The 21,982-nt window shown below is 43.1% G+C and overlaps 13 protein-coding genes across 13 annotated transcripts; 8 read left to right on the forward strand and 5 right to left on the reverse strand.

The window, feature by feature from the left end:
* The first annotated feature begins 448 nt into the window (after positions 1-448).
* VCUG_00307 (uncharacterized protein) lies at positions 449-2,055 on the forward strand. Its single transcript, XM_008075134.1, has one exon. It carries the CDS (start codon positions 560-562, stop codon positions 1,973-1,975), a length of 1,416 nt encoding a protein of 471 aa, XP_008073325.1. The 5' UTR covers positions 449-559; the 3' UTR covers positions 1,976-2,055.
* A 1,376-nt stretch (positions 2,056-3,431) lies between these two features.
* VCUG_00308 (uncharacterized protein) lies at positions 3,432-4,200 on the forward strand (the record flags this gene model as incomplete). The annotated part of the gene is made up of 1 exon (XM_008075135.1): positions 3,432-4,200. The coding sequence occupies one exon, from the start codon at positions 3,432-3,434 to the stop codon at positions 4,095-4,097; it is 666 nt and encodes a 221-aa protein (XP_008073326.1). The 3' UTR covers positions 4,098-4,200.
* Positions 4,201-5,418: 1,218 nt separating this feature from the next.
* VCUG_00309 (uncharacterized protein) lies at positions 5,419-5,823 on the forward strand (the record flags this gene model as incomplete). Its single annotated transcript, XM_008075136.1, has 1 exon — positions 5,419-5,823. The coding sequence occupies one exon, from the start codon at positions 5,419-5,421 to the stop codon at positions 5,821-5,823; it is 405 nt and encodes a 134-aa protein (XP_008073327.1).
* A 640-nt stretch (positions 5,824-6,463) lies between these two features.
* Positions 6,464-7,239, forward strand: VCUG_00310 (uncharacterized protein; the record flags this gene model as incomplete). The annotated part of the gene is made up of 1 exon (XM_008075137.1): positions 6,464-7,239. One exon carries the CDS (start codon positions 6,464-6,466, stop codon positions 7,118-7,120), a length of 657 nt encoding a protein of 218 aa, XP_008073328.1. The 3' UTR covers positions 7,121-7,239.
* Positions 7,240-7,488: 249 nt separating this feature from the next.
* VCUG_00311 (uncharacterized protein) lies at positions 7,489-9,800 on the reverse strand. The gene has a single exon (XM_008075138.1). The coding sequence runs from the start codon at positions 9,196-9,198 to the stop codon at positions 8,023-8,025; it is 1,176 nt and encodes a 391-aa protein (XP_008073329.1). The 5' UTR covers positions 9,199-9,800; the 3' UTR covers positions 7,489-8,022.
* Positions 9,801-10,925: 1,125 nt separating this feature from the next.
* Positions 10,926-12,384, forward strand: VCUG_00312 (uncharacterized protein). Its single transcript, XM_008075139.1, has one exon. The coding sequence runs from the start codon at positions 10,931-10,933 to the stop codon at positions 12,170-12,172; it is 1,242 nt and encodes a 413-aa protein (XP_008073330.1). The 5' UTR covers positions 10,926-10,930; the 3' UTR covers positions 12,173-12,384.
* VCUG_00313 (uncharacterized protein) lies at positions 12,191-12,493 on the reverse strand (the record flags this gene model as incomplete). The annotated part of the gene is made up of 1 exon (XM_008075140.1): positions 12,191-12,493. One exon carries the CDS (start codon positions 12,491-12,493, stop codon positions 12,191-12,193), a length of 303 nt encoding a protein of 100 aa, XP_008073331.1.
* On the forward strand, positions 12,447-13,292 carry VCUG_00314 (uncharacterized protein). Its single transcript, XM_008075141.1, has one exon. It carries the CDS (start codon positions 12,773-12,775, stop codon positions 13,274-13,276), a length of 504 nt encoding a protein of 167 aa, XP_008073332.1. The 5' UTR covers positions 12,447-12,772; the 3' UTR covers positions 13,277-13,292.
* A 1,229-nt stretch (positions 13,293-14,521) lies between these two features.
* On the forward strand, positions 14,522-15,237 carry VCUG_00315 (uncharacterized protein; the record flags this gene model as incomplete). Its single annotated transcript, XM_008075142.1, has 1 exon — positions 14,522-15,237. One exon carries the CDS (start codon positions 14,522-14,524, stop codon positions 15,227-15,229), a length of 708 nt encoding a protein of 235 aa, XP_008073333.1. The 3' UTR covers positions 15,230-15,237.
* A 355-nt stretch (positions 15,238-15,592) lies between these two features.
* Positions 15,593-17,063, reverse strand: VCUG_00316 (uncharacterized protein; the record flags this gene model as incomplete). Its single annotated transcript, XM_008075143.1, has 1 exon — positions 15,593-17,063. The coding sequence occupies one exon, from the start codon at positions 17,061-17,063 to the stop codon at positions 15,771-15,773; it is 1,293 nt and encodes a 430-aa protein (XP_008073334.1). The 3' UTR covers positions 15,593-15,770.
* A 17-nt stretch (positions 17,064-17,080) lies between these two features.
* VCUG_00317 (uncharacterized protein) lies at positions 17,081-17,763 on the reverse strand (the record flags this gene model as incomplete). Its single annotated transcript, XM_008075144.1, has 1 exon — positions 17,081-17,763. One exon carries the CDS (start codon positions 17,761-17,763, stop codon positions 17,191-17,193), a length of 573 nt encoding a protein of 190 aa, XP_008073335.1. The 3' UTR covers positions 17,081-17,190.
* Positions 17,764-18,793: 1,030 nt separating this feature from the next.
* Positions 18,794-19,668, forward strand: VCUG_00318 (uncharacterized protein). The gene has a single exon (XM_008075145.1). The coding sequence runs from the start codon at positions 18,873-18,875 to the stop codon at positions 19,599-19,601; it is 729 nt and encodes a 242-aa protein (XP_008073336.1). The 5' UTR covers positions 18,794-18,872; the 3' UTR covers positions 19,602-19,668.
* Positions 19,669-20,030: 362 nt separating this feature from the next.
* Positions 20,031-21,627, reverse strand: VCUG_00319 (uncharacterized protein; the record flags this gene model as incomplete). Its single annotated transcript, XM_008075146.1, has 1 exon — positions 20,031-21,627. One exon carries the CDS (start codon positions 21,625-21,627, stop codon positions 20,041-20,043), a length of 1,587 nt encoding a protein of 528 aa, XP_008073337.1. The 3' UTR covers positions 20,031-20,040.
* Positions 21,628-21,982: the final 355 nt, after the last annotated feature.

Raw genomic sequence — 21,982 nt, forward strand, 5'->3', positions numbered from 1 at the left:
ATTTAAGGTGTTCTTCCAAATTTTTTTAATTATCGTGGTATTCCCGTTTGTATAGCGGTGCAAACTCATTATCATTAACCCATCAAAATGCTGTTTCACCTTTTCAACAGCCTCGTACGCTTTGAATTTCCGTAGGGGCTAAAAAATAATTTAGAATTGGTAGTAACGTGTTTTGTGCAAGTTAATTGGTGGCATGTTTCTCACGGAAAGATGGAATGTGTTGAGAGGGTTACTCTACACCGGTACAAATCATATCTGCAACAAAAAACCTGTGGTAGCAACACCACACAGCATATAACACGGTTGCACCACCAGACATAGCAAATTAATTAATTAATTGAGCAATGTTGTATTTATATGAGAAATGCACGGTTAAATTGAATATGTAAAATTATTAAGAACGATTTGTTAGCGCTCGCTGCGGGTAGGACAACCTCATACAATCACGTCAACGGATTCACAGTGAAGCCCTGAGCGGCAGCGCGCGATCGATCACACGGGGTGCAAAACACAGTTGGTGAACAAAGTACAAAAAAATTTGGACCCCGGGAGCAGTACAATGTCACAAAAAGGCTATGACATTCCAACATTGCACACGATCACCACGGCAAACAAAAACATACACAGCTTCTTTATGAGAACGGATGTATCGTACTTCGTAAAGGAGAGTGAATGCTATCCAGCGTACAAAAAAGACGATGATAGAGTGCTGGTGCTACGGATGGTGGGTGATGAAATTGAGATTTACGAGTGCGAGGACAGCAATGATGAGTACGAGTACGATGATAGAGGGGTGAAAGAGCCTGAGGATGGTGCACAGGAGGGTGGCGAGGGCGTGAATGACAGGGAGAGCAACGTTGAGGCGTATAACAGCATGAGCAACATCAGAATCGCTAAGAACATCAAGAGGTGCCGGATTGATGGTCTTTTTGAAGGAAATGTGCTCGCACCCGTTAGCTCTACGCATCTTCTGTTCAAGCTCTACAACAACCTGCCGTGCTTGAAGGACGGCTTCGTATGCCTCGTGTTTAAGGACACCTTGCGGAGAAGTGAACTGCTCTTTCTGATCAATGTCATGCTGAACTACAAATCGGGCAAGGGAATGCTTCTGCTCCCTGAGAGCCTGGCACTATGCATGAGCCTGACAATACAGAGTGCCATCGTGATCCACAACCAGGAAGACACCACGTACATCTCCGTAATTGAGGACTACGTGCTGACAGAGGTAAAGAAGCTCAAAGAGGAGAAGGCCAGCAATATCACGCTCTTCCGTGCCGAGGAAGAGTTTGTTGACGAGTTCGATTCGTGGGAGGAGTTTAAGCTGGACAAGACATTTAGGTGCGATGTGTGTGGCACGTGGTTCGTTAAGGAGAGCATCTTCATGCACGTGATCAAGAAGCACATCAAGAACGGAAAGTGCGAGTGCAGGAAAAGTAAGAACAGTAAATCTGAGGAGGTGGTGGGTGGTGTTGATGAGCGCGAGATAGAAGAGAACAATCAGAACGTGGACGATTCCACCAACGGTAAAGATACGGGGGATAGGTCTGGTGCCGATGAAATGGGCGGACATTCTGAATCGTTCAACAGGAGTGACAGTAACGTATCCTTCCTCAACGTGGAGACGATAAAAGGCGCAAATATAAATGACAGCATCAAGCAGCACGTCAAAGACCACATCACGTACATTTTCAAGGGTAAGTCGGTGTACGAGAAAATCGGGCATTTCCTCCGGGCGTACATCACGAAGGAACGACTGAAAAAGATCAACACGATAATTACGGATGAGGTTACGATCGCTAGGATGAAAGAGCAGTTCAGCACTTTTAATTACGTGGACATCAGCAAGGCAAGCGCGTGGCGAGGCGCAAAGGATTTGATGAGAATTGATGTTGCAAAGGAGCTGTGGATGACCGACAGGGAATGGAATGCGACCAGGCTTAGAGTTCTTAAGGAGAAATTGCTCTTCTATCTGTAGATAGAAGGTGTTTTCGGGGTGAACGGTGCATATTTGCACGGTAAATCGTGTTAAACATTCATTTGCTAAGTAAACGCTCCTTGAATTTAAGGTTTTTGATTTACATTTTGTGTGCAAATGATTTTTAAAGCACAGTTATCTTTTGAATTGTCCCTTTATTCACACGAATGAAAAGCTGTTTTTCTGAGCCAAAAAATTACGAGGCCTCTTCACGAACCGAGACGTATTACGCCACGATGAGCGATAGATGGACGGGTAGGTGTTGTAACGAAGTGAGTCTTGTTCGGCAGTTTACTACATTAATGCCAGTCATCCTGCGGTGTGTCCGTGCAAGTTAGGGAATATTAAATTTTTTATTTTCCGATCTGCAATTCTTTACGATCTTGTCCGTGCTACCTAAATGCGTAGCAAAAGCAAATTATACTAAAACATTTCAATCTAAGTTTATGAACAACTCGAGGGAATGTTTTATTCAATATTGGTCCAATTTAATATTTTTAATTAATTTAACTAAAAATGCTGTAAAGGCGAATTAAAGGGGAAGTAACGATTGGACCTGATGCGGCACACGATTGGAAGGGTTTATGTCCTGTAATCACTCAATTTGCGATCAGAGCAAGTACTGTGCTCGATCATTCCCACGTATATCATTCTTCATATCACCTCTCCTTTTAATATATGCCCGATAAGTCATATCGCTTTGCAATTTGATTCGTTAGTCCCCTCCTATTAATAATTCGGAGATCGCCGTTCCCTTAATGGGCGTGTACGATGTTCTTATGCAGAACTACTCTCTGACTGTCATCCTCCTGCTCGTGTTAGGCACCGTGTGTGCGTACATCATATCGTACAAGATAAATCATAACGTGAAGAAAAGGAACGATGTGCGCAGGAGGATAAGAAATGAGGTGGACAAGCGGATTGTTGGGAACAAAAAGATAAAAAATGATTTTGACAGAGCAACGAAGTAGCATAGGATAAAATGCTATGAGTGCTTTTTGACACTCTGTTGTAGTATTGGCACGTACCTGTGGTAAATATAAAATAAATGCGGTCGTATGAGAAGCACAAGTTGGGTAAAAATGCGCTAGAATCTAATTCAGTAAAAGTGCTGCTTGAAGCGAAAGTATTTTATTTTGATGAGATATGCACTATCCTACTGAATAAACATGATTATACAATCTTTTATTCGGTATTTTGGATGGATCGTATTCAATTTTTGTCTTGCCAAAGAGAAATGACCAAAGCGCAAATTTACGTACCACATCGTTTGCGTAGAAAAACGTTTTATGGTGGGAAACGAACGCTTTACGCTGTTAATACATGAACGGCGTGATGAGGCGCAGCTCAGGAAAATGAAAACTTGGCACCATGCGTTCATCAAACCTGCTCAGCAAGCGGTTGCAGTTGCTCTCTGTGATTAACTCACTAAAGCAAGAACTACCGCATTTTTACGATGTCTACCACCCTTAACACCTGCTTGCATGCCACGAATACGCGCTTTTCCACAGATAATTTTGGTTTCTATCCTTTCATAACGAGTCTACCATTCGGTGTTCCCAGATGCTGCTCGTCTCCGTTATCTTTTCATTTCGGAGTGTGCTGTGCCCTCAAAATGTCAATCTTCAAAAATTTGAAAGTCTCCACTTCAAACCAAACGGGCGGCTCCCAAAAGAAGAAGATCGAGAAGGAAATAGCGCAAGCACTCCCGCAGGACACGCACATACACAAATGCAAGAACAAAATAAAACTGCTGAGCCACAACAACAGTTACATTCTGTTCAATTATAATGATCGCTGGATATTCACGTTGGAGTATTTACGTGCACATCGTGGAAAAGAGCCGGTGTATCCGAGTATATGGATCGATGAGGGCGCGCGTCAGCCCCTTCAGAGAGGTTCTGATATTTTTGTACCGGGAGTCTACAAATACAGAGAAATGATCGATGGGGAGTTTGCCAAGAACGACGTGGTCATAGTTAACATTGTGGGCTATGGAATGTTTGGACTGGCTGTGGCTCTGATAGGTTACAAGGAGATGAGTGCGGACAGCAAAGGAAACGGATTCAAGGTTTTGAGCGTTGAAAATGATGAGCTGGACAGCAAGAGATCAAAGCAATGACCTTGGATAGCATTTAAACCATGATTTGCTCGTTCGTTCGCAATACGTGGTTGTATAAGATACCGAACAGTAAATTAAACCGTGCTTATCTAAAACAGTGAGTAGATTCGTTATTTAGCAAATTTTGTTCATTCCCAAGTGGTAACTCTATCGGTACATGGCATGGTAAAAAGGCAAATTATGGGATCGTAAAGATGTTGATTGTGCAGAACATCATTCTATGTTTTAATCACCTTCCAGTATTATTTCTTTGGCCAGCACCACTTACGAGTCATCATCTCCGTCTCTTTTGCGCTGCTACTTGTGAAGGGCACTTCACTCAGCATTGATACAGCAAAGCAAAAAATTATCGCGTACAACGTTGATTTTATCGGCAATACCCAATATTAGCAATGTAGCACTTTTAATCATCTTTGATCCGTGAACAAGGGGAATATTCGTAATGAATGTGCAACAGCATGAACTACACTTTATGTTTTGCCATGAGAAGCCTGCTGATCTCGCTTTGCATACCAGGACAAAATATTGAGCCAAAACACGCCCATTATTCTGAAAGTATGCCCAGCCGTATAATTCAATTCACCACATACTTCCTTGTAGTTGAGATAGCTTGTTTAGTTGGTGCGTCAGAGCGATCACATCTTTGATAACGATTTACGGTTGTTCTCGGACTATGTCGGCAGACAAAACAAGCCCTAATCAATTACTTGACAGGTAAAAGCATCAACATTAGAAGTTTTTGTGTTTGCAGGTTCGAAATGAACATTTTTAATTCTTTTTATCAAATATCGTTTATTTATCTCCCACAGATCAACACCACTAAAGCCTGTTGCCATTAAAATTGTACCACCTCATGTCAACATTAGATATCATCCTTAAAAAATGATTTATCGGAATGTTCTTCTCTAATACGCTCAGCACCTGTTCAAGGAATTGATAAAGAAAACTTCATTAGTTTGACCTGTTCTACGTGCATGAGATATGTGTGGTGCCCTGCAAAATGACACCATTTCGTGTTTGAACAGACAGTTGTAAGTAGTTAGCACATCATGCCCGCTTCTTCCCACGTGCAAATGTGATTGTTCCACAGCTCAATGAGCACACAAGCACAAAAAATTTTAGAGTGAAAACCAGAATGATTCTTGCAAAATATTTGTATCTGTCAAGTTAATCCTTTCGAGGGAAAAGTTGTTCTTAAAAACTGCCAAAAGTATAAATACCAGGCATTGTTTGTTGATCTCACAAAGTGACATTATTCCGTGCTTTATATCGAATTATACTACTTCTCATACTTTTTGTCATCTACAGGCTCGCGCAACCGATGTACAAAAGGCTAGCCTGTGGAACAAAGGCTAAATCCACGAAAAATAAATGCGTACAAGTAGAAGAAAAACATTATATACCAGCGTACAAGGATGTATTTGTTGATGTTGATGTCAGCGATATAGAACGAGAGTACCATTCATGGCTGCCCGCGTACCTAAAAATAAACGACGAGCACAGTTCTATGAAGTATGTTCGCAGCAGAAGGGCAGAGACTGAGAAAACAGAGTCAAGGACCGTATCTGAGAATCGCTGTGATACTTACGGTGAAGAAGAACACACAAAAAAAGGGATGAGCACTCTGATGAAGGTGAAAATAGTTGTAGGAACCGTGTTAGTTTCTCTTATTGTTCTATCTATCGTGTGCATGGGATGCTTCGTTTATTTTTACCGGTTTAAGTAAGGAGCCCTGGTCCGTGAAGTATGAATTTACTTTCTTTCTGATTGCTCCTCATCAAATGCCCGTAAAATGGCCCGATATAGCAGGAGTAAAGGAGAACTGGTATGAGTGGCACGATGTAGCGCTGTGCTGAATGGCAAAATAAAAACAGCTCCTAAGAAACTTGTTATCGAGTATAAAACCTTAATTCACTTTTTGTGCGCATCACTCGTACGAGCCGATGTACCGGATTCTGTTCCGTTACAATTTATCTGTTATACGTGGTGTATCCGTATGAGTCAAGTCAATTTAATCAACTATTGGCAGCATGACACCACGATCTGTGCTAATTAAAGCTTTTTTTGCGTATTAAGCTTGCTACACACGATAATTCGTTACATATTAGTCTTTTTTTGCGTATTAAGCTTGCTACACACGATAATTCGTTACATATTAGTCTTTTTTTGCGTATTAAGCTTGCTACACACGATAATTCGTTACATATTAGTCTTTTTTTGCGTATTAAGCTTCCTGCACACGATAATTCGTTACATATTACGAGTTTCGCCTGTTCTTCCTTTTAAAACAAATTTGCTTCGCCACTACCAATCAGAAATCCTCCTTTTCCTCACAAGTTATAAAAAATAAAAAGCACCCTTTCCCTATGGACCACTCTCCCCACGAATTAAGCGCCGAAGAGAAGAGGAACGAGGACGAGCTGAACAATATCTTCTTCAAGCTGCAGAACTACACCAACATAATAGCGTACGAAAAGGACGAGAAAGAAATCGATCTACTCCTGAAGTACATCGATGATGACGAGTACATAATTGTGAATCTGAGTATATCGCCGATTCTCAGGGATCGGTTCGTGAAAACGTACGCTGTGAAGAAGTTACCCATCCTTATCAGCTATTCGACCAACATCTACAACGACGAGAAACTGAGCGCGTGCCTAGAGGAGAGGAAGGTGAATGAGGACTCGTTTATTGACCATAAGATTGACAGGATGGTGGGTGAGAAGAAGGTGATGATATTCATTAAGGGATCACCGGACAAGCCGGAGTGCAAGTTCACGAAGGAGCTGATTTCGCAGTTTGATGAGCTACAGCTCAAGAACGGCAAGGACTATTCCTACTTTAATATAAAAATGGACAATAAGGTGAGGAACAGGCTGAAGAAGAGGAACAATTGGCCAACATTTCCACAGATTTACATAGACAGGCTGTTTGTCGGTGGGCTGGACACCTTCAAGAAAATGAAGGAGAAAAAGATCGTGCAGAAAATGCTGTTTCCTGGCGATAAAGAAGAAATAGATTAAACATCATTTTACAATTAATGTTCCAGGAGTGTCGGGTGCCATTAATTTAGCGTGTCTTTCGTGAAGAGAAGGCTTTCTGGAACGGCACTCGATCGCAAGCGCTGCTGTTTGTAAACGACGGAGAGTGCGTAGTAAAAGTTTAAAATTAAATTTGTTAAATCGTAGTATAAATTTATTTCAGGTTGAGGCACCTGTTTTTGCCGTGGGTGCCTATGGGATGGATCAAATGTGAACTGTTACCGTTTAGCGGTGGCAAGGTGCTGTTATGCGGTTTTATCTAAATCGGGTCATGAGCTTTTATTTGAATCTAATGGGATGAGTGCAATAACGGGATGAGTGCAATAACGGGATGAGTGCAATAATGGGATGAGTGCAATAATGGGATGAGTGCAATAATGGGATGAGTGCACTAGTTTTGGTACGCAGGTGCCTCATTGGCGATCTACAACAAGAATGATAAATATTACAACATCGTACCGTGATCCGTATTTGTAATGAGGACTTGTCAACGTAACTGCTGCTTAAATAGCATGCTATACAAGTACGACCGGTAGTAGGTGATAAAAACGATGTAAGGGACAATACAAAACAATTTCATGGCAAGTTAAGTCAAGCGTGTGTTTAAACACCGCGTTAGCTCAGATAACAGCCGAGTTACGATTTATGTTTTGAAATCGGTACTTTTACGAGAACAGCATGCTCCTCGGATGAACAGTGCACCTACCCAAGATTTGACTTGCAGTTGGTGAATCTGTAAAAATGAAGGCGTTCCACAAAATGTTGGTCAAACGTACGAGAAACACAAATTGCTGGTAATATTACGGCCCGTGCACCACCGGTTTTATTTCAAAAAGGCCCACGTTGACTTGACGAGTAGCAAAGAGCACATTTGCACTCATCGTTCACACGATTTCATTTCCCATGAACACCTGTCCACTGGCCGTGGTGCCCTCGGTAAAAACGTAATCGCTTGTTACCTTGCAGTCCATAAGCACGCAACCATCGCATATCGTAACGTTGCTGCCGATCAAGCACCTCCTTATCTTGCAGCTCTTGCCGATTTTTACGTTATTGAACACAATGCTGTCCTCAACCAGTGTTTCATCTCCTATTTCACAGTTATTGCCCACGGTAGCGTTCTTGAGGTACGACTTGCCTATCGTAAGGAACCGGCCCACGATGTTTTTGTCATCGGGAAACGAAATTCTGTTTTTGGTTTTAAAAACGAAGTTCCTGTTCTGCAGGTTGTAATTCATTGCATACTTCTGTCTCTCCTCCTCGTCCAAATCCTGCAGCTCCGCAGTGTGGAGATAAAACGGCAGGTTCTTTGTTCTTTCTCTGAGAATGTTCGTTACTTTCACCAAATCGGTGTACTTCTGTACCTGAAAAATGTCATTTTCTGAATAAAAGAACCGTACCGGTGTCTTGAGCCGCAGCTTGCTCACCAGCATGGGGAAAAGGTTGCTCTTGAACGAGAAGAACTCCCCCTCAATCTCCTCAAACACCTTCACGCGCATGACATACACCTGTGCTATATCAAGATTTGCACTAAATATTGTGCGGCTGTGCTCTTGAAAGAACCTATTCTCCAGCGTATTGTTACAATCATTGTTGTAAAACAGGATGTTATCCTCGTTGTACCCGAGAATCGATGCACCGTCGGCATCCTTCTTCACAATCACGAACACACCGGTCTTCTTCTTCAGGAACACGTTCAAAATCTCCTTCAACTTCATGAAAGAGACGACATCGCCCTTCGTTATTATAACGTGCGATGTTTTTACCTCCTTGATGATCTTCTTCAGGTTGTGGTACGTGCCATCGTACTGCAGCAGCCCGATAAATGTTATTTTGGACTTGCACGCACATTCAGCAACGATCTCGTTCACAAGCTCTCTGTATCGCTCAAGGCCTATGATCATTATCTCGCTGCTTATGTCGTCCATCCACCGCAGGTTGTGCAGAAGCAGCGGTTCGTTGAGGATTGGCAGGCTGAACTTGGGGTACTTCACGGTGCAGATAGGGCTTAGCTCCGTGCTTGGACCTAAGAATACCACTGAAGTGAACGAGGGAGTCATGTGGAAAGGGTACGAGGGGGTAAAAAAAGAAGCAGCAATTCAGAGCGTTGACGAATCTGCCATATAAAATTTACCGACAACGATCGCACAGAATACATACGGTCACGAGGCGGCATAACAGTTGGGAGTGAAGAACGAGCGTATGCTAAGGATCCTATGTTCAACACTTGATTAAATGTTTGCTGCAGGAGTTGCCAAACATGAAGTGCTCATCAGGGCATTCAAATTAATTCAATTGCACGTTATGGGGGAATATCGCACCGCACCAACACGGTTTTCACGGTGTTGCTAGATCGTGTGGAGTGGGTGCACCTGAAAGGAAGGCAATGGCTTATCTTATCCGTTGGAATGGTATTTTATTGAAGATGGCCCTACGATTCGCATATCGATTTCGCTCTCTCGGATGCACCGTTTTTCTCACATAACCTGAAATGATGCTTTTTTGTGTGCTTGTTCTGTGGCACCCGTCTCGCCCAGCTGCACGGTGTGGAACGAAGCTGTGCCAATGGAGAGATGTAAGAGACCATGAAGTGGAGTTATTATCATACCGCCAACCAAGAACTTATCACAGAGCAATATGCTATTTGCAATTCAAAGTTCTGAACATGCCCGCCATTTCATCACTACAACGTGCTATTTGCAATTCAAAGTTCTGAACATGCCCGCCATTTCATCACTACAACGTGCTATTTGCAATTCAAAGTTCTGAACATGCCCGCCATTTCATCACTAAAACGTGCTATTTGCAATTCAAAGTTCTGAACATGCCCGCCATTTCATCACTAAAACGTGCTATTTATCAGCACCGAGTCGTCCGGTCTTTGTTACCACACGGTCAGCTACGTCGCTATTCGTATTTAACGCATCGCACGCTTATTCCACAATGTGATAGGGCTGATCTCCTAGCTCGTAACAATCCAGGTAACAAAGCGCATCGCAAGGGTCCGTGTTATTGATTTGTGGCAAGATAAACAAACGATTTTCATGGGATAGAAAATTGCAGGGGCCTAAAAACATCTGTGAGCAATGCGTACGTATTGGCATGTTGTTCAGCAGAATAAGGTTGTTTAAATTGTGCACTGGAACTGTTCGGTAAGCTACACCGTAAAAAAATGCAGATTCAGAGTAAAAAATACGTGCAGATCACAACATTGAAGGTCCTTCTTTAAAAATTGAACCTGACGGCTGAATCACACACAAAGAAGTGTAATAAATGTTAATTGTGGTGTATTACGTACTTTTACGAGCAATTCATTTAAAAACGTTTTACTGCCATTAAATGGAAATGATTTAACAAAGTACTCATTCGCAGTGATGAGAGGGCGAGTGAATCATTCACTATTGTGCAAAACACAATCAAACAGCCAAAATGGGTGTGTGGCAGGAATAGTACCGTAAATACGGCCATTATCACCGAGGAACGCGGTTAGAAAAATGGATGGATACGAAGCAGCACGGTGAATGCTTTGCTGCAACAGAGAAAAGCAGATCTACGTGCTGTATGCTATCGAACGAGCACAAGCAGACAATGCGAACTGTTAATATCACCAAATAACCGCAAAGCAATGTAAAACGGGCAGTACATGCGAATTTGTTTGTTCCTTTTCACAAAATTGAGCAATCACCGATGTTTTGTTTTTATTTTGTCATGTTCTGAAACACAATCACATATCAAAATATTTGATACAAAAGCAAATTTAAAAGAATAAAACATTTAGTCTCACTGTTCGGAATGAAGAACCACTACAGCTACGCCATTTATTTCGTGTTCACGGTCACGGTTATCATCATATTCATCGAGCTAATGAACGCCATGTACTTCCGATTCGTGCTCTCGGAAGATATGGTCGGTTTTAGGAAGGGTCAAATGGTCTATGAACTGGCCGAAAAGAACAAGACGAGCTTCCTCAGCTCGCAGATCAAGGGCTCAGAGAGCAGAATAATGAGCGTGCTTGTCGACATTGTAAAAACGCTCTTCCTGATATTTGTGAGCTTACTTTTCCTTAACAGGACATTCCAAAAATTTGGGATGAGAGTTGCGAGCGGAAACATTTCGATTGTAAAGCGCGACTTTCGCAATCTGACACGCAAAGAGATAAACTTCCTTTGTCTGGTGGCCGGCCTGTTCATTCTGAACAAACTTGTTCTGCAGATAGTGTCCAAAGACAAGATATCGAAGTACTTTGCGCTTAAAATATCGCTGATGGGCATTATCGGCTATCTGCTAGTTCTTCCGCTTGCGATATTTCTAGCATACGTGCTCCTGGAGTACTTTGGCAAGAAGATTATTGTGGCGTGCTACCTCGCGTACATCATCAAGATCCTCCCAGATGTTCTGATCAACGACAACGTTAACTTTGATAAGATGGAGCAGGTGGATGTGAAGTCGTTTCCGGATGACATCCAGCACCTGCTGTACAAGTACCATCTGGAGGACTCGGTGTTCAAGGAGAAAATACCGGGCTCAGAAAAGAACGCAGCCCTGATCGGATACGGCAAGGGAGCACGCATGGAAATATACGGTAATTTCACCGAGACCGATCAAGATCAGCTTTTCTCCGTGTTCCTGCACGAAATAGGCCATGCCAAAGAAAATACCCTGATGCGCAAGACGATAATTTACATAACTCTGCTCATAATTGAGCTGCTGTTCATGCTGTACATCTACGATACGATCAGCGCAAAGTTCACCACCGAGATAATCTCGGTGTTCACCGCATTTGTGCTACTCGTCTTCGTTTATAGAGCACTGCTCAGACAGTGGCTGCTGATGGTCTATAAGATAGCGTCGCAGCAGTCGGAAATCAACTCGGATATGTTTGCAAAGGAGCACGAGTATGGGAGAGAACTGGCAGAAACACTGTTTAACATTGTAATTGACGCGAATGACTTCCTCAAGCCCACGGCGATATACAATTTTTTGAGGAGTGGCCATCCGGCCATATATGCACGAATAGACTATTTAGGCGAGTAAATAAAAGGATACTTACGATTACCGCGCAGAGTTACCGTGTTTGTTCAGTTCTACAAATGAAATGCATTGCGTGATGAGCATCATGTTATTTTTTGCAAACCGCTCATCAATTTTTGCCACTACCGCGCAATAATCTGTTTTGCTGGCACAGGGAATGAGTAACAGGCACGATACGTAGCTCAATTCTGTATAAAATGGTGCACTTCTTCGTTGAGTCACCGATCGCTCAGCAGAATCGATGGATGTTGTGTTCGTGTTACCGAATTGATAGCGTATTATTCGATCAGGTCGGTACCTACGATGCGAGTAGCAGGCCTTCATTGCACAGCACGTAAAGCGATTGCAAGTACAACGTTACGTTTCTTCATAAAAATGTCTGAAAACGTTATCGCTCCCTATTCAAAGTTGATTCGTACTCCACCACTTGTTCGCCAAAGGTGTATTCCGTATTCATCACATCTCGGGATGTACCCTATGAGGCGCCAAGCACAGAGAGCCAGCTTTCTTCAAAGGTTCTCTCTCCTAAATGCGCTTAAGCACTATTCGCAGAGCTTATTTCTCTGATACGCTAAAATAATCAAATTCGCATTTATCCACGTAATGACCGCTAATAGGCAACAAATGCACAAAACACGTCTTCCCATCAAAAATCCACAGTTTTTATTTTTTTGCCAACCTGCACCCATGGCAGAATACGAATCAAAGCTCCTTGAACTTTTTTCGAACGGTAACGACAACCACATAGACACGGTGTACCTGCGCGATCTGTTCTACTTCCTTGGATACGGTGTAAACGCCGAACAGCTGAGTTTTATCCTCGATCGGAACAAATTCAGGAAGACGAGCGTAACATTCAGTGAGGTGAACAGGATGGTTGAGGGGATGGACGAGATACAGGCCGAGGACATTTTCAAAGCATTCGCGTATTACAGCAGGAACGATGAGTGCGAAGTCAATATCAAAGATCTTAAGGAGGTGTTGGAGAAGGGAAGGAACGGTTTTACCGAGGATGAGATTGAGGAGATCGTACGGCATGTTGAATGTGACTATGAAGGCAAGTTTAACTACGAAATGTTTGTTGGTAAGAAACTGCTTGGTGAGTAAAGCTGTGTTTTAGCGTTTATACCTGTGACTGCTTAGGGCCGCCTTTTGTTTTAAGCAAAATTTTTGGCCTAATAAGCGTGCCATCCATAAATTTTACACCAGCTAACACCAAATGGACAGTTCACCCGTAATTTGTGTTGCGACACATGAATGCGCTGTTCAAGTGGCATATCAACACAAATTCTAAATATTTATAAATAACATACCTTGGTTTGGTGGTGCTGTAATGAACTAAATTCTTGCTGTATCTGAGTGACAAGTAAATTTAGATTCGAGTAAAGGAGTGTTCTTACGAAATGACAGCAGTGATGAGTTTGGTATTTATTTTTGGCAAACAAATTTTGTGGTTTGCATCATCTTAGACGAGGTGTTGTTCACAGACTGTGAGAGCTGATCTGCGTGCGGTGAGGAGAAATGGGGCTTGTGTAAATTTAATTGTGCTTCATGATGAGATTGTGAGCGTATTTTGGTGAAATAGTGGGATCGATTAATGTGAGAGCTGGTCGTGAGGTATGGGTGGAACGTATTTTGGTGAAATAGTGGAATCAAATGAAGCGCTGTCAGCAGTTGAAGCTGTGCAACAGTGAGGTACCGGTACAGAAGTAATTTTAGCAAACCTGATGGAAAAGCAAGCGGAGCAGTGCGAAGGTACGGTTACACATTCATAAAAATTACATGCACAGCAGCATCTGTTCAAATTACAGCAATTTCTATAAAACAAGTCTTTAATTGCAGGAATTGTGTGTAATACTTACCAGTGAACGGGATTATGTATCTAAATGTTGAGCAAAGTACCATTTTAGAAGGTTTTATCCGTTTCTGAACATGTTCTGCAGACCAACTGTATTATTTAGCGTTTTAGCCTTTCTTGCTGCACCATGTGCGGTTCGTTTTTAACTCAGGCTCATTTTCAATAAAGTGGTGCTATTTATGACCAATACGTTGCAGCTGAACAGCTATCGCATTTGATACGTATCAACCACTCCTTCTCACACATTTTTTTGGCATACTGATTCGTTCTCACTTGACACGGATAAACCATTATTTCTAGTAATCATACGAGATGGTCCTTTCTTATTCGATATATACAAACAATTCTTTTTTGTAGATAGCTGTAGTGATGTACTCACTAGCACGAATTATAGCAGTGATGTATTCGCCACACAAATTAATTGCGCTTTGCTGCGACTGATCATGGCCCGTTTCCTTCGTTTTTATTATTCGTGAATTCCGTACCCCCTCGGAATGGCAAGTGACCACAGAGTAAACTCGTACAGCCCTGAAGGGCGCATTTACCAGATAGAGTACGCCATGAAGGCGATGAACCATGGCGTGACGACCGTGGCACTCACAAACAGGGATGCGATTGTGATAAGCTCAGAGAAGAAGATTCTCTCCAAGCTGCAGGTAACAAGCTCGGCCACCAAACACTACAAGATCGATGACAGGATAGGCCTGGCATTCTCAGGGATAAGCGCGGATGCATCGGTCATAGTGGAGAAGAGCAGGATGTACATGGTGAGCCGGATGATGCAGTACGATGAGTGTAGCAGTGTGATGGGGATATTGAAGAGTCTGTGTGCGCAGAGTCTTAGGTTTGGCGAGCGTGATCCGGGCAAGAAAATATTTTCCAGGCCGTTCGGTGTGTCCATTCTGATAGCTGCGTTCGAGGAGTGTCCCAAGCTGTTCCTGCTGGAACCGAGTGGGTCGTACAAGCAGTTTAAGGCGAAATCGATCGGCAGCGCACACCAAGCGGTGGATAATGAGCTGCTTGATCGGTATGACGAGGATATATCGAGCGATGACACGGTCCTGCTCTCGTACAAGCTGCTCAAAGACGTGATGAAAGATAAGATAAGCCATGAAAACGTTGAAACGATGATAGTGAACAAGGACGGAGTACGGTTCTTAAGCGAAGATGAGGTGGGCAATTACCTGGTGAGGGTTAATTAAATGGAGGGTTTTGTACTTAGAGGTACGTTTTGTGCCGTGCGCATGTTGTTGGTACTACCGCTTATGTCAGTTCTGTCACCCATTTCAATACCTGCGCATTTCCATGCTTTACATCGTCTTTTATTCGGTTGATTTCTCCGCATTTCCTATCAGAATGGTACGGGTGTTCATTCTTGGTATTACATGCAATTCCAATGTTTTCATTTTTTGATCCTTTTCGCTTTCGTATTTTCTACCGATACGTTTTTTTGTGATTATGTGTTTTTATGATTATGTGTTTTTATGATTATGTTTTCCTATAAATATGTTCCCTATCCGCTCCTTCTCTTACTCCCTATCCGCTCCTTCTCTTACTCCCTATCCGCTCCTTCTCTTACTCCCTATCCGTTCCTTCTCTCATTCCCTATCCGTTCCTTCTCTCATTCTCCTTTCACGCCCACTACTACACATTTCACCGTATTATCACCGTCACCTTCCGTCCAAACCAAGACTCATCATTTCCAGCCATCTCACCCATTGTTAGTTCATCCGTGTCCCAGGATCAAAGCCTGACAGCGTTAAAGAAGATAAAATCCCTCAGCGAATATTTCTTGGCAAAGAACGGTAAAAAGACGGACACCAGCATAAAAACGATAAAATCGCCCAATGATTGCTCCATCAGAGTGTTATCCACCGCGTTGTACACCATTTGATTGGAAAAGCCGTTCGCAAAGAACAGAACAAGCGACAGGTAGATGTGGAAGAACTGCTGGTCAATGATGCAGTAGAAGGTGAGTGCCACGATGAGCACCTTCGAAAGGTAGGCGAACACATTATTCGGCATTTTGAAGGGCAGCAACCGGAACAGAAAATCGATTGAAAAGTAGAACACCACGGTTGAGATGTTCTCGGTGCGTGCTGTAAGCACAAGAAACAGAAATATTTCGTTTGTCTTGCACAGCAGGCACAGCACGAACAGGGGCACGTTGCGTTTGCTTGGCTTGTTCTCGTGCACGCTCACCACCATTCTTTCTTTCCTGAGGAGTATCACGCATTGGATAGCACCTGCCACGACGTACAGCAGGATGCACAGGTGATAGTATGGCTGAAAAGACTTTACGCCCGTTATGTACGTCATGAACAGTGCCGAGAGGTAAACAGGTGCCTCCTCAAACACCATGAGCAGTACTCTGTGGTAGAACACGCTCTCGTTGAAGCACTGCTCGTACAGCGAATAGTCGTAGAACAGCCCGATACGGGCTGAAAGAACGTTTTGGATGGACACGAGCACAATGAAAATGTACGGGCTCTTCTCGAAAAGACAGTCCACGAAGCGGCTCACACACATCATGAACACGCACAGAAATGCAACGTACTCGAGCACCTCAAGCGGCCTGTTCGTCCTGCACCGGTGTATAAAGCACAGTTCAACGACATGGTATACCAGGCTCGGCACCATGAACGAAAAAATGGTGGGGTACGATATGCTACCGGTGATTCGCCGGTAGTTGTAGATGAAGAACGACGTGTTGAAGAAGATAAACGATGTTCTGTGCGCGAGCACGTGTGTGATGTGCAGCAGGTAAAACAAAATGCCCGTTTTCGGTGCTTTGAACATTTTTTGTTTCAGCACGGCCTTGTTGTTTTTAAAGGAAGATGAAACATCAGTGATGAATGACAGTGAGCAGTACGGTAATGCGTGGCTGAGGTTTTTGAGGAATGCATGTGTTGAGGATGGAATGCCAAAAATATTACGCACATTGCCGAAATCACCATCCCACCGCCAAATGAAGCATTTCTTCTTGCAACACTTTTTACCACGTACCGGTCCGTTCGCTATGTTTACGCATTGCAAATTACTCGTAAACCGGTCCTCAGCACAGTTCTTTTAATTAACACAGCCTTTCACTCAGGTACCATTAACAGATCGCTAACCAAATTACAAAACCTCCAAAGCAACTGCTACGCACCGTTAAACCATTTTATTTATCTTTCTTGCGCTGTGCTGCGCTCCTGTTCTTGTCGGTCCATCTTCTTCTTCGTATCATGTGCACGTAGAGAAATGAAAAGCCGGGAATGTAGCACAGCATAACAACGCGCAAAAAATATTTAAGAACACCCGTGCATGCCCTTTCCACCCTGCTCACCAGCACAATCTCGCACAGCGTGCCCAGTGGGTACAAAACGATAAAAAGGTTGTACCGCAGGAACTTAACGGTACCGTTCCTTGAGAAGTAGAAGAGGTAACGCACCGTATCGCTTACAAACCAGCACAGCAGCATGATGTGCACCACTGCATCTGCAAAGCCGTACCGGTAACAAATGCACCAGATGATGAACAGCCTGCTGCTCAGCTGCATGCACGTGGGAAATAGCCGTGATTTGCTTGCGTTCGTTAGGATGTTGAGCACTTCTAAGATGTAGAACGACTGGCACAGAGCAATCCTGAAGATGAAGTGCATGTTTTTTGAGAAGTAGTTCAGTGCGATGGATGAGAGTGCAAAGGCACCTACGAGTGTTCCTGCTAGGTTGTACAGATTGATGTACTTGAGCATGGGGTGCAGAAAATACCGAAATTTAATTAAACAGGATTTGATGTTTGTGGGAAGTGATGAGAAGATGAGGAGATGAGGAGTAGAAGATGAGGAGTAGGAGATGAGGAGTAGGAGATGAGGAGTAGAAGAATGGAAGATGAGGAGGAATAGGAGATGAGGAGTAGAAGAATGGAAGATGAGAAGATGAGAAGATGAGGAGATGAGGAGATGAGGAGATGAGGAGATGAGGAGATGAGGAGATGAGGAGATGAGGAGATGAGGAGATGAGGAGATGAGGAGATGAGGAGATGAGGAGGAGTAGAATGGAAGATGAGGAGGAATAGGAGATGAGGAGGAATAGGAGATGAGGAGTAGGAGATGAGGAGGAATAGGAGATGAGGAGTAGGAGAATGGAAGATGAGGAGTAGGAGATGAGGAGGAGTAGGAGATGAGGAGGAGTAGGAGATGAGGAGGAGTAGGAGATGAGGAGGAGTAGGAGATGAGGAGGAGTTACACTAGTAGTAGTAATAACTAAGTAGTAATAACTAAGTAGTAATAACTACCATGCTGTACCTTTGATGTTGATTCTTCTTTCTATGGAACGTAGGGAGGTGTACGCAACGAATTTATGATTAATACGGTGCTACCATGCTAAAGGAAATGATTCGTAAAAAGATAATGAGGATCGATGAATACCCCGCAGCATAAATTAGAGATGGCTCAATCGTATTTTATGCATAGCGTGATTTATTGGGCGGGTCTGTTCATGCATATCTGTACCACGCATGAGTAAGTGTGATTGGTACATTTTGATGTCTTAGACAGTAATTTAAAATACGGATGGTATTTGCAGATGATAAAGAGGTGCTTAAAAATCAATTCACATGATTGATACGTGTGATGGTGCTCTTAAGCCTATTCTTGCTGATCGTTGCATAAATGTCCATTTATTATTTAAATTGAGAAACACTCCTTCTCCGCTCATCCATCATCCGGTCCGCAATCCTAACCTTAATTCGTAATAAATCGTGAAACGTATTCCAAAACAGATCTGCTACCATGTTACACTCTGATAGATTAACAATAAAAATAAAATATTTAAGCATAAATAAAAGAACCCTTCAAAAACGATGACGCTAATAATCAAAGACATACCGAGCGAGCTATTATACGACGAGCTGTACGACTACTTCTCAGAATATGGCAGGATAAACGATTTTAGAATCAAATACAACTACGGGTACCTGTGCTACAACAATTCGGACGTGGAACGCAGAGTGTTCAGTACGTACCACAAAATATCGGGATACAAACTGAATGTGGACAAGGCGGGACAGGGCGATGTGGTGGACAGGTGTCTGCGCTGTCCGATGCACTGTGGTGGTAGGGACCGTGAGTTCGTGCACAGCAAGACCGATGATAGATACCACGAGAGGGTGCAGCGCAACGGACACCCCCTAGACAAGTTCAAGGTGGTACTCGACAACATCCCGGAGTGCAATGTGATCGAGCTCAAGGACTTCGTGCGCACGTTCCGTCTAGACCCTGTTTACGCACGCATCACGCAGTCTGGTCAGCATGGAATCGTTGAGTTCGGTTCAATTGAGGCGAAAGAGGATGCACTCAGAATACTTGACAATGTTACGTTCAAAAACATGCAGATCGGATGCAGGCCGTACTACACCAGGGAACGGAAGAACTTTGATGACGAGGGGTACAAGCGTAGGGATTACCATGCACAGGACGGACAGCACATGAAGGATGGGATGGGTGAGAAAGGCCTTCCAATGGAAAAGGAGGAGCTGTGTGAGGATTTGAAGGGATGGAATGAGAGCATCATTGATAACAGCAAGAAATAAATTTGGTTTTAATTACGGGCAATCACGCGATTCATTTTGTTTTGCCACAAGTACGTTTGTTTGTGTCTGCGTGTGTCAACAGGTTTGTTAAAATTACTGCTAAAGAGGTGGATTTGTCCTGCGGTACGGGGAGCTAAGGATTTGAACAAAAATTATTGTTAGAATGGGCAGAAAGCTCTATTCTGACAAAATACGTGTGTTTATCACCTCATGTACAACAGAACATTCATAATTACCGTTGTTGGTCTTTCTTCTAACCTCTAACCCTAATATTTTATGCGTGCGCATTGTTCATTATGAAGAACGTGCACTCGCATAAACAAAGATAATACGAACGCTAAGAATGGCATAAAGTTCAATTCGTAGGATAACGTACTTTTAATCACTTTCATCCGAATACGAAACACGTGTAAAGCACACTTGCACGTACGGACCTATCCTATTCACTAGCATTACGAACATCCACTAAGTATTTGCGCAGTTCTTGCTGAAAGGTATCCTCTCGTTTAGTGCACTGCCCATTGCTGCATCTTTTCACCCTCATATTTTCAACAAGCACATTCAACCCTTGTATCTGCTCGACAGACATTCTTTGCAGATACTGCTGTGGCAGATTGGACGCGCAAACCTTTCCAGAGCAGGCAATACGGATGATAAAGGGCATCAGATCGCACAATGAAGCGGTATTATACGCACATTCATAAAATATGCAACAATTAACGCACGGATCATTACCTTCTGCTTTTTCCATCACGCTTGAAATATACAACGGCTTTTTAGGCCTGACTTGGCCATCTACCTGCTGCGGTAAGACTACAAGCACCATGAACGTGGTGTTGCTCTGCTGGCATTGATCGAGAAGATTCTTTATGAACTCTACAAGGAAGGAAAAGCTGCTCATATCGATTTGTGGTGTGCTTTCTGTAGGATGTGCATCACAAGTAGTGGTATGTTCCTTTTCATACACTGCGTACCGCGTGAGTGCATGGATCATCGTGAATAAATTCATCATATAACATAGCCCACCTCTGAACTGCTCCGTGACCATGTTGTGAGATGCGCCCTCGGTCTGTTCTGTGACCGTGTTGTGAGATGCGCCCTCGGTCTGTTCTGTGACCGTGTCACCTGGTGGATTCTCGGCTTGCTCCGTAGTCATCTCCGCGATTCGTCCCAAAACGATATCATGTGGTTTTTCTTCATCGTTCCCTAAAACCAGCTTATTCGTCCGACTTGATGATCTTTCCGCGTGTTCCCTCCTCACATATTTCCTCTCAATACACCCACTACCACTAATCGTACCAACTCTCAAACAATTCTTTAAATCCTTAAGCAGGCTGTGCAACACTTTCTCCACTTTTTCATACCCCTCCTTCGTACCCTTCATCATAAAATGATCCTCGCGATCGGAGAGGTGCATAACTCTTCCATCTGCGGTACTGCGCAACACCGACAGAAGGATGTGCTGTGCTTGTTCATCCTTTGATCGTGCACGGTACACATCATCCTTCATAATGCGCAGGTAACCCTCGCAACTGTACCCTGTACTTGTAAACTTCTTCTCCCGTGAGAGAATACCAAGCATATTCAATGTGTACTCTTTCACCAAATTAATTGTTGTGGTATGAGATGCCTCATCATTTGGAAGATGTGCCTTGTCAACAAAACGGTTCAGCACGCTTGCACTGCTATGCAGCGGTTGTTCGTTTTTTTGTTTGATACTCGGCGTTATACGGCCAACCTTCAAAGAACGGCCGGTTCTTGAGCGGTCATCTGGAAGAACGCAGCCATTACCAGCAGTATGATTCTCAACTATTGATTTGTTCCCAACAACACCTTTTCTTCTCACATCTAAGCCTTTTAACTCTCTTCCAGGTGCATCCAACGTTCTGTTCATCTCTTCTGATCTTGCCCATACCACACAGCACAAACACACCAACACATGCAGCATACCGCTACTCCTTCTGACCACGAACATATTTCCATCGCTATTCATAATTTTGCAGTTTGATTTCTTGAATATCATCATGGTCTGTTCTTTTCTTCTCTTTAAATACTTTTCGCTTGATAAGCCGTATCAATTTAAAAAACGAAAGGAAGAACAGTGCGAAATTGAAGAAGGATGTGGCGAGGAATAGACGGGATGACTGGGTAAGACGTCAAAGATGGAAGTATAAATGGAGAATGCAGAAATGGGAAGGTGTAATTAAAAGATAATTGATGTAGAGCAAAGCTGAAAACGTAAATTAAAAAAATTTAATCAACGACCACGATAGCGCACTGCTGTTCCACACAACATGTACCGTGATTGCACATCATCTGACTGGCAAAAATAAATTAATTTGCAGTGTTAGCCTTGTGATCTGAATCTATTGTTTTATCCC

The sequence above is a fragment of the Vavraia culicis genome (assembly GCF_000192795.1).
Source record: "Vavraia culicis subsp. floridensis unplaced genomic scaffold supercont1.3, whole genome shotgun sequence".
Taxonomy (NCBI): Eukaryota; Fungi; Microsporidia; family Pleistophoridae; genus Vavraia; species Vavraia culicis.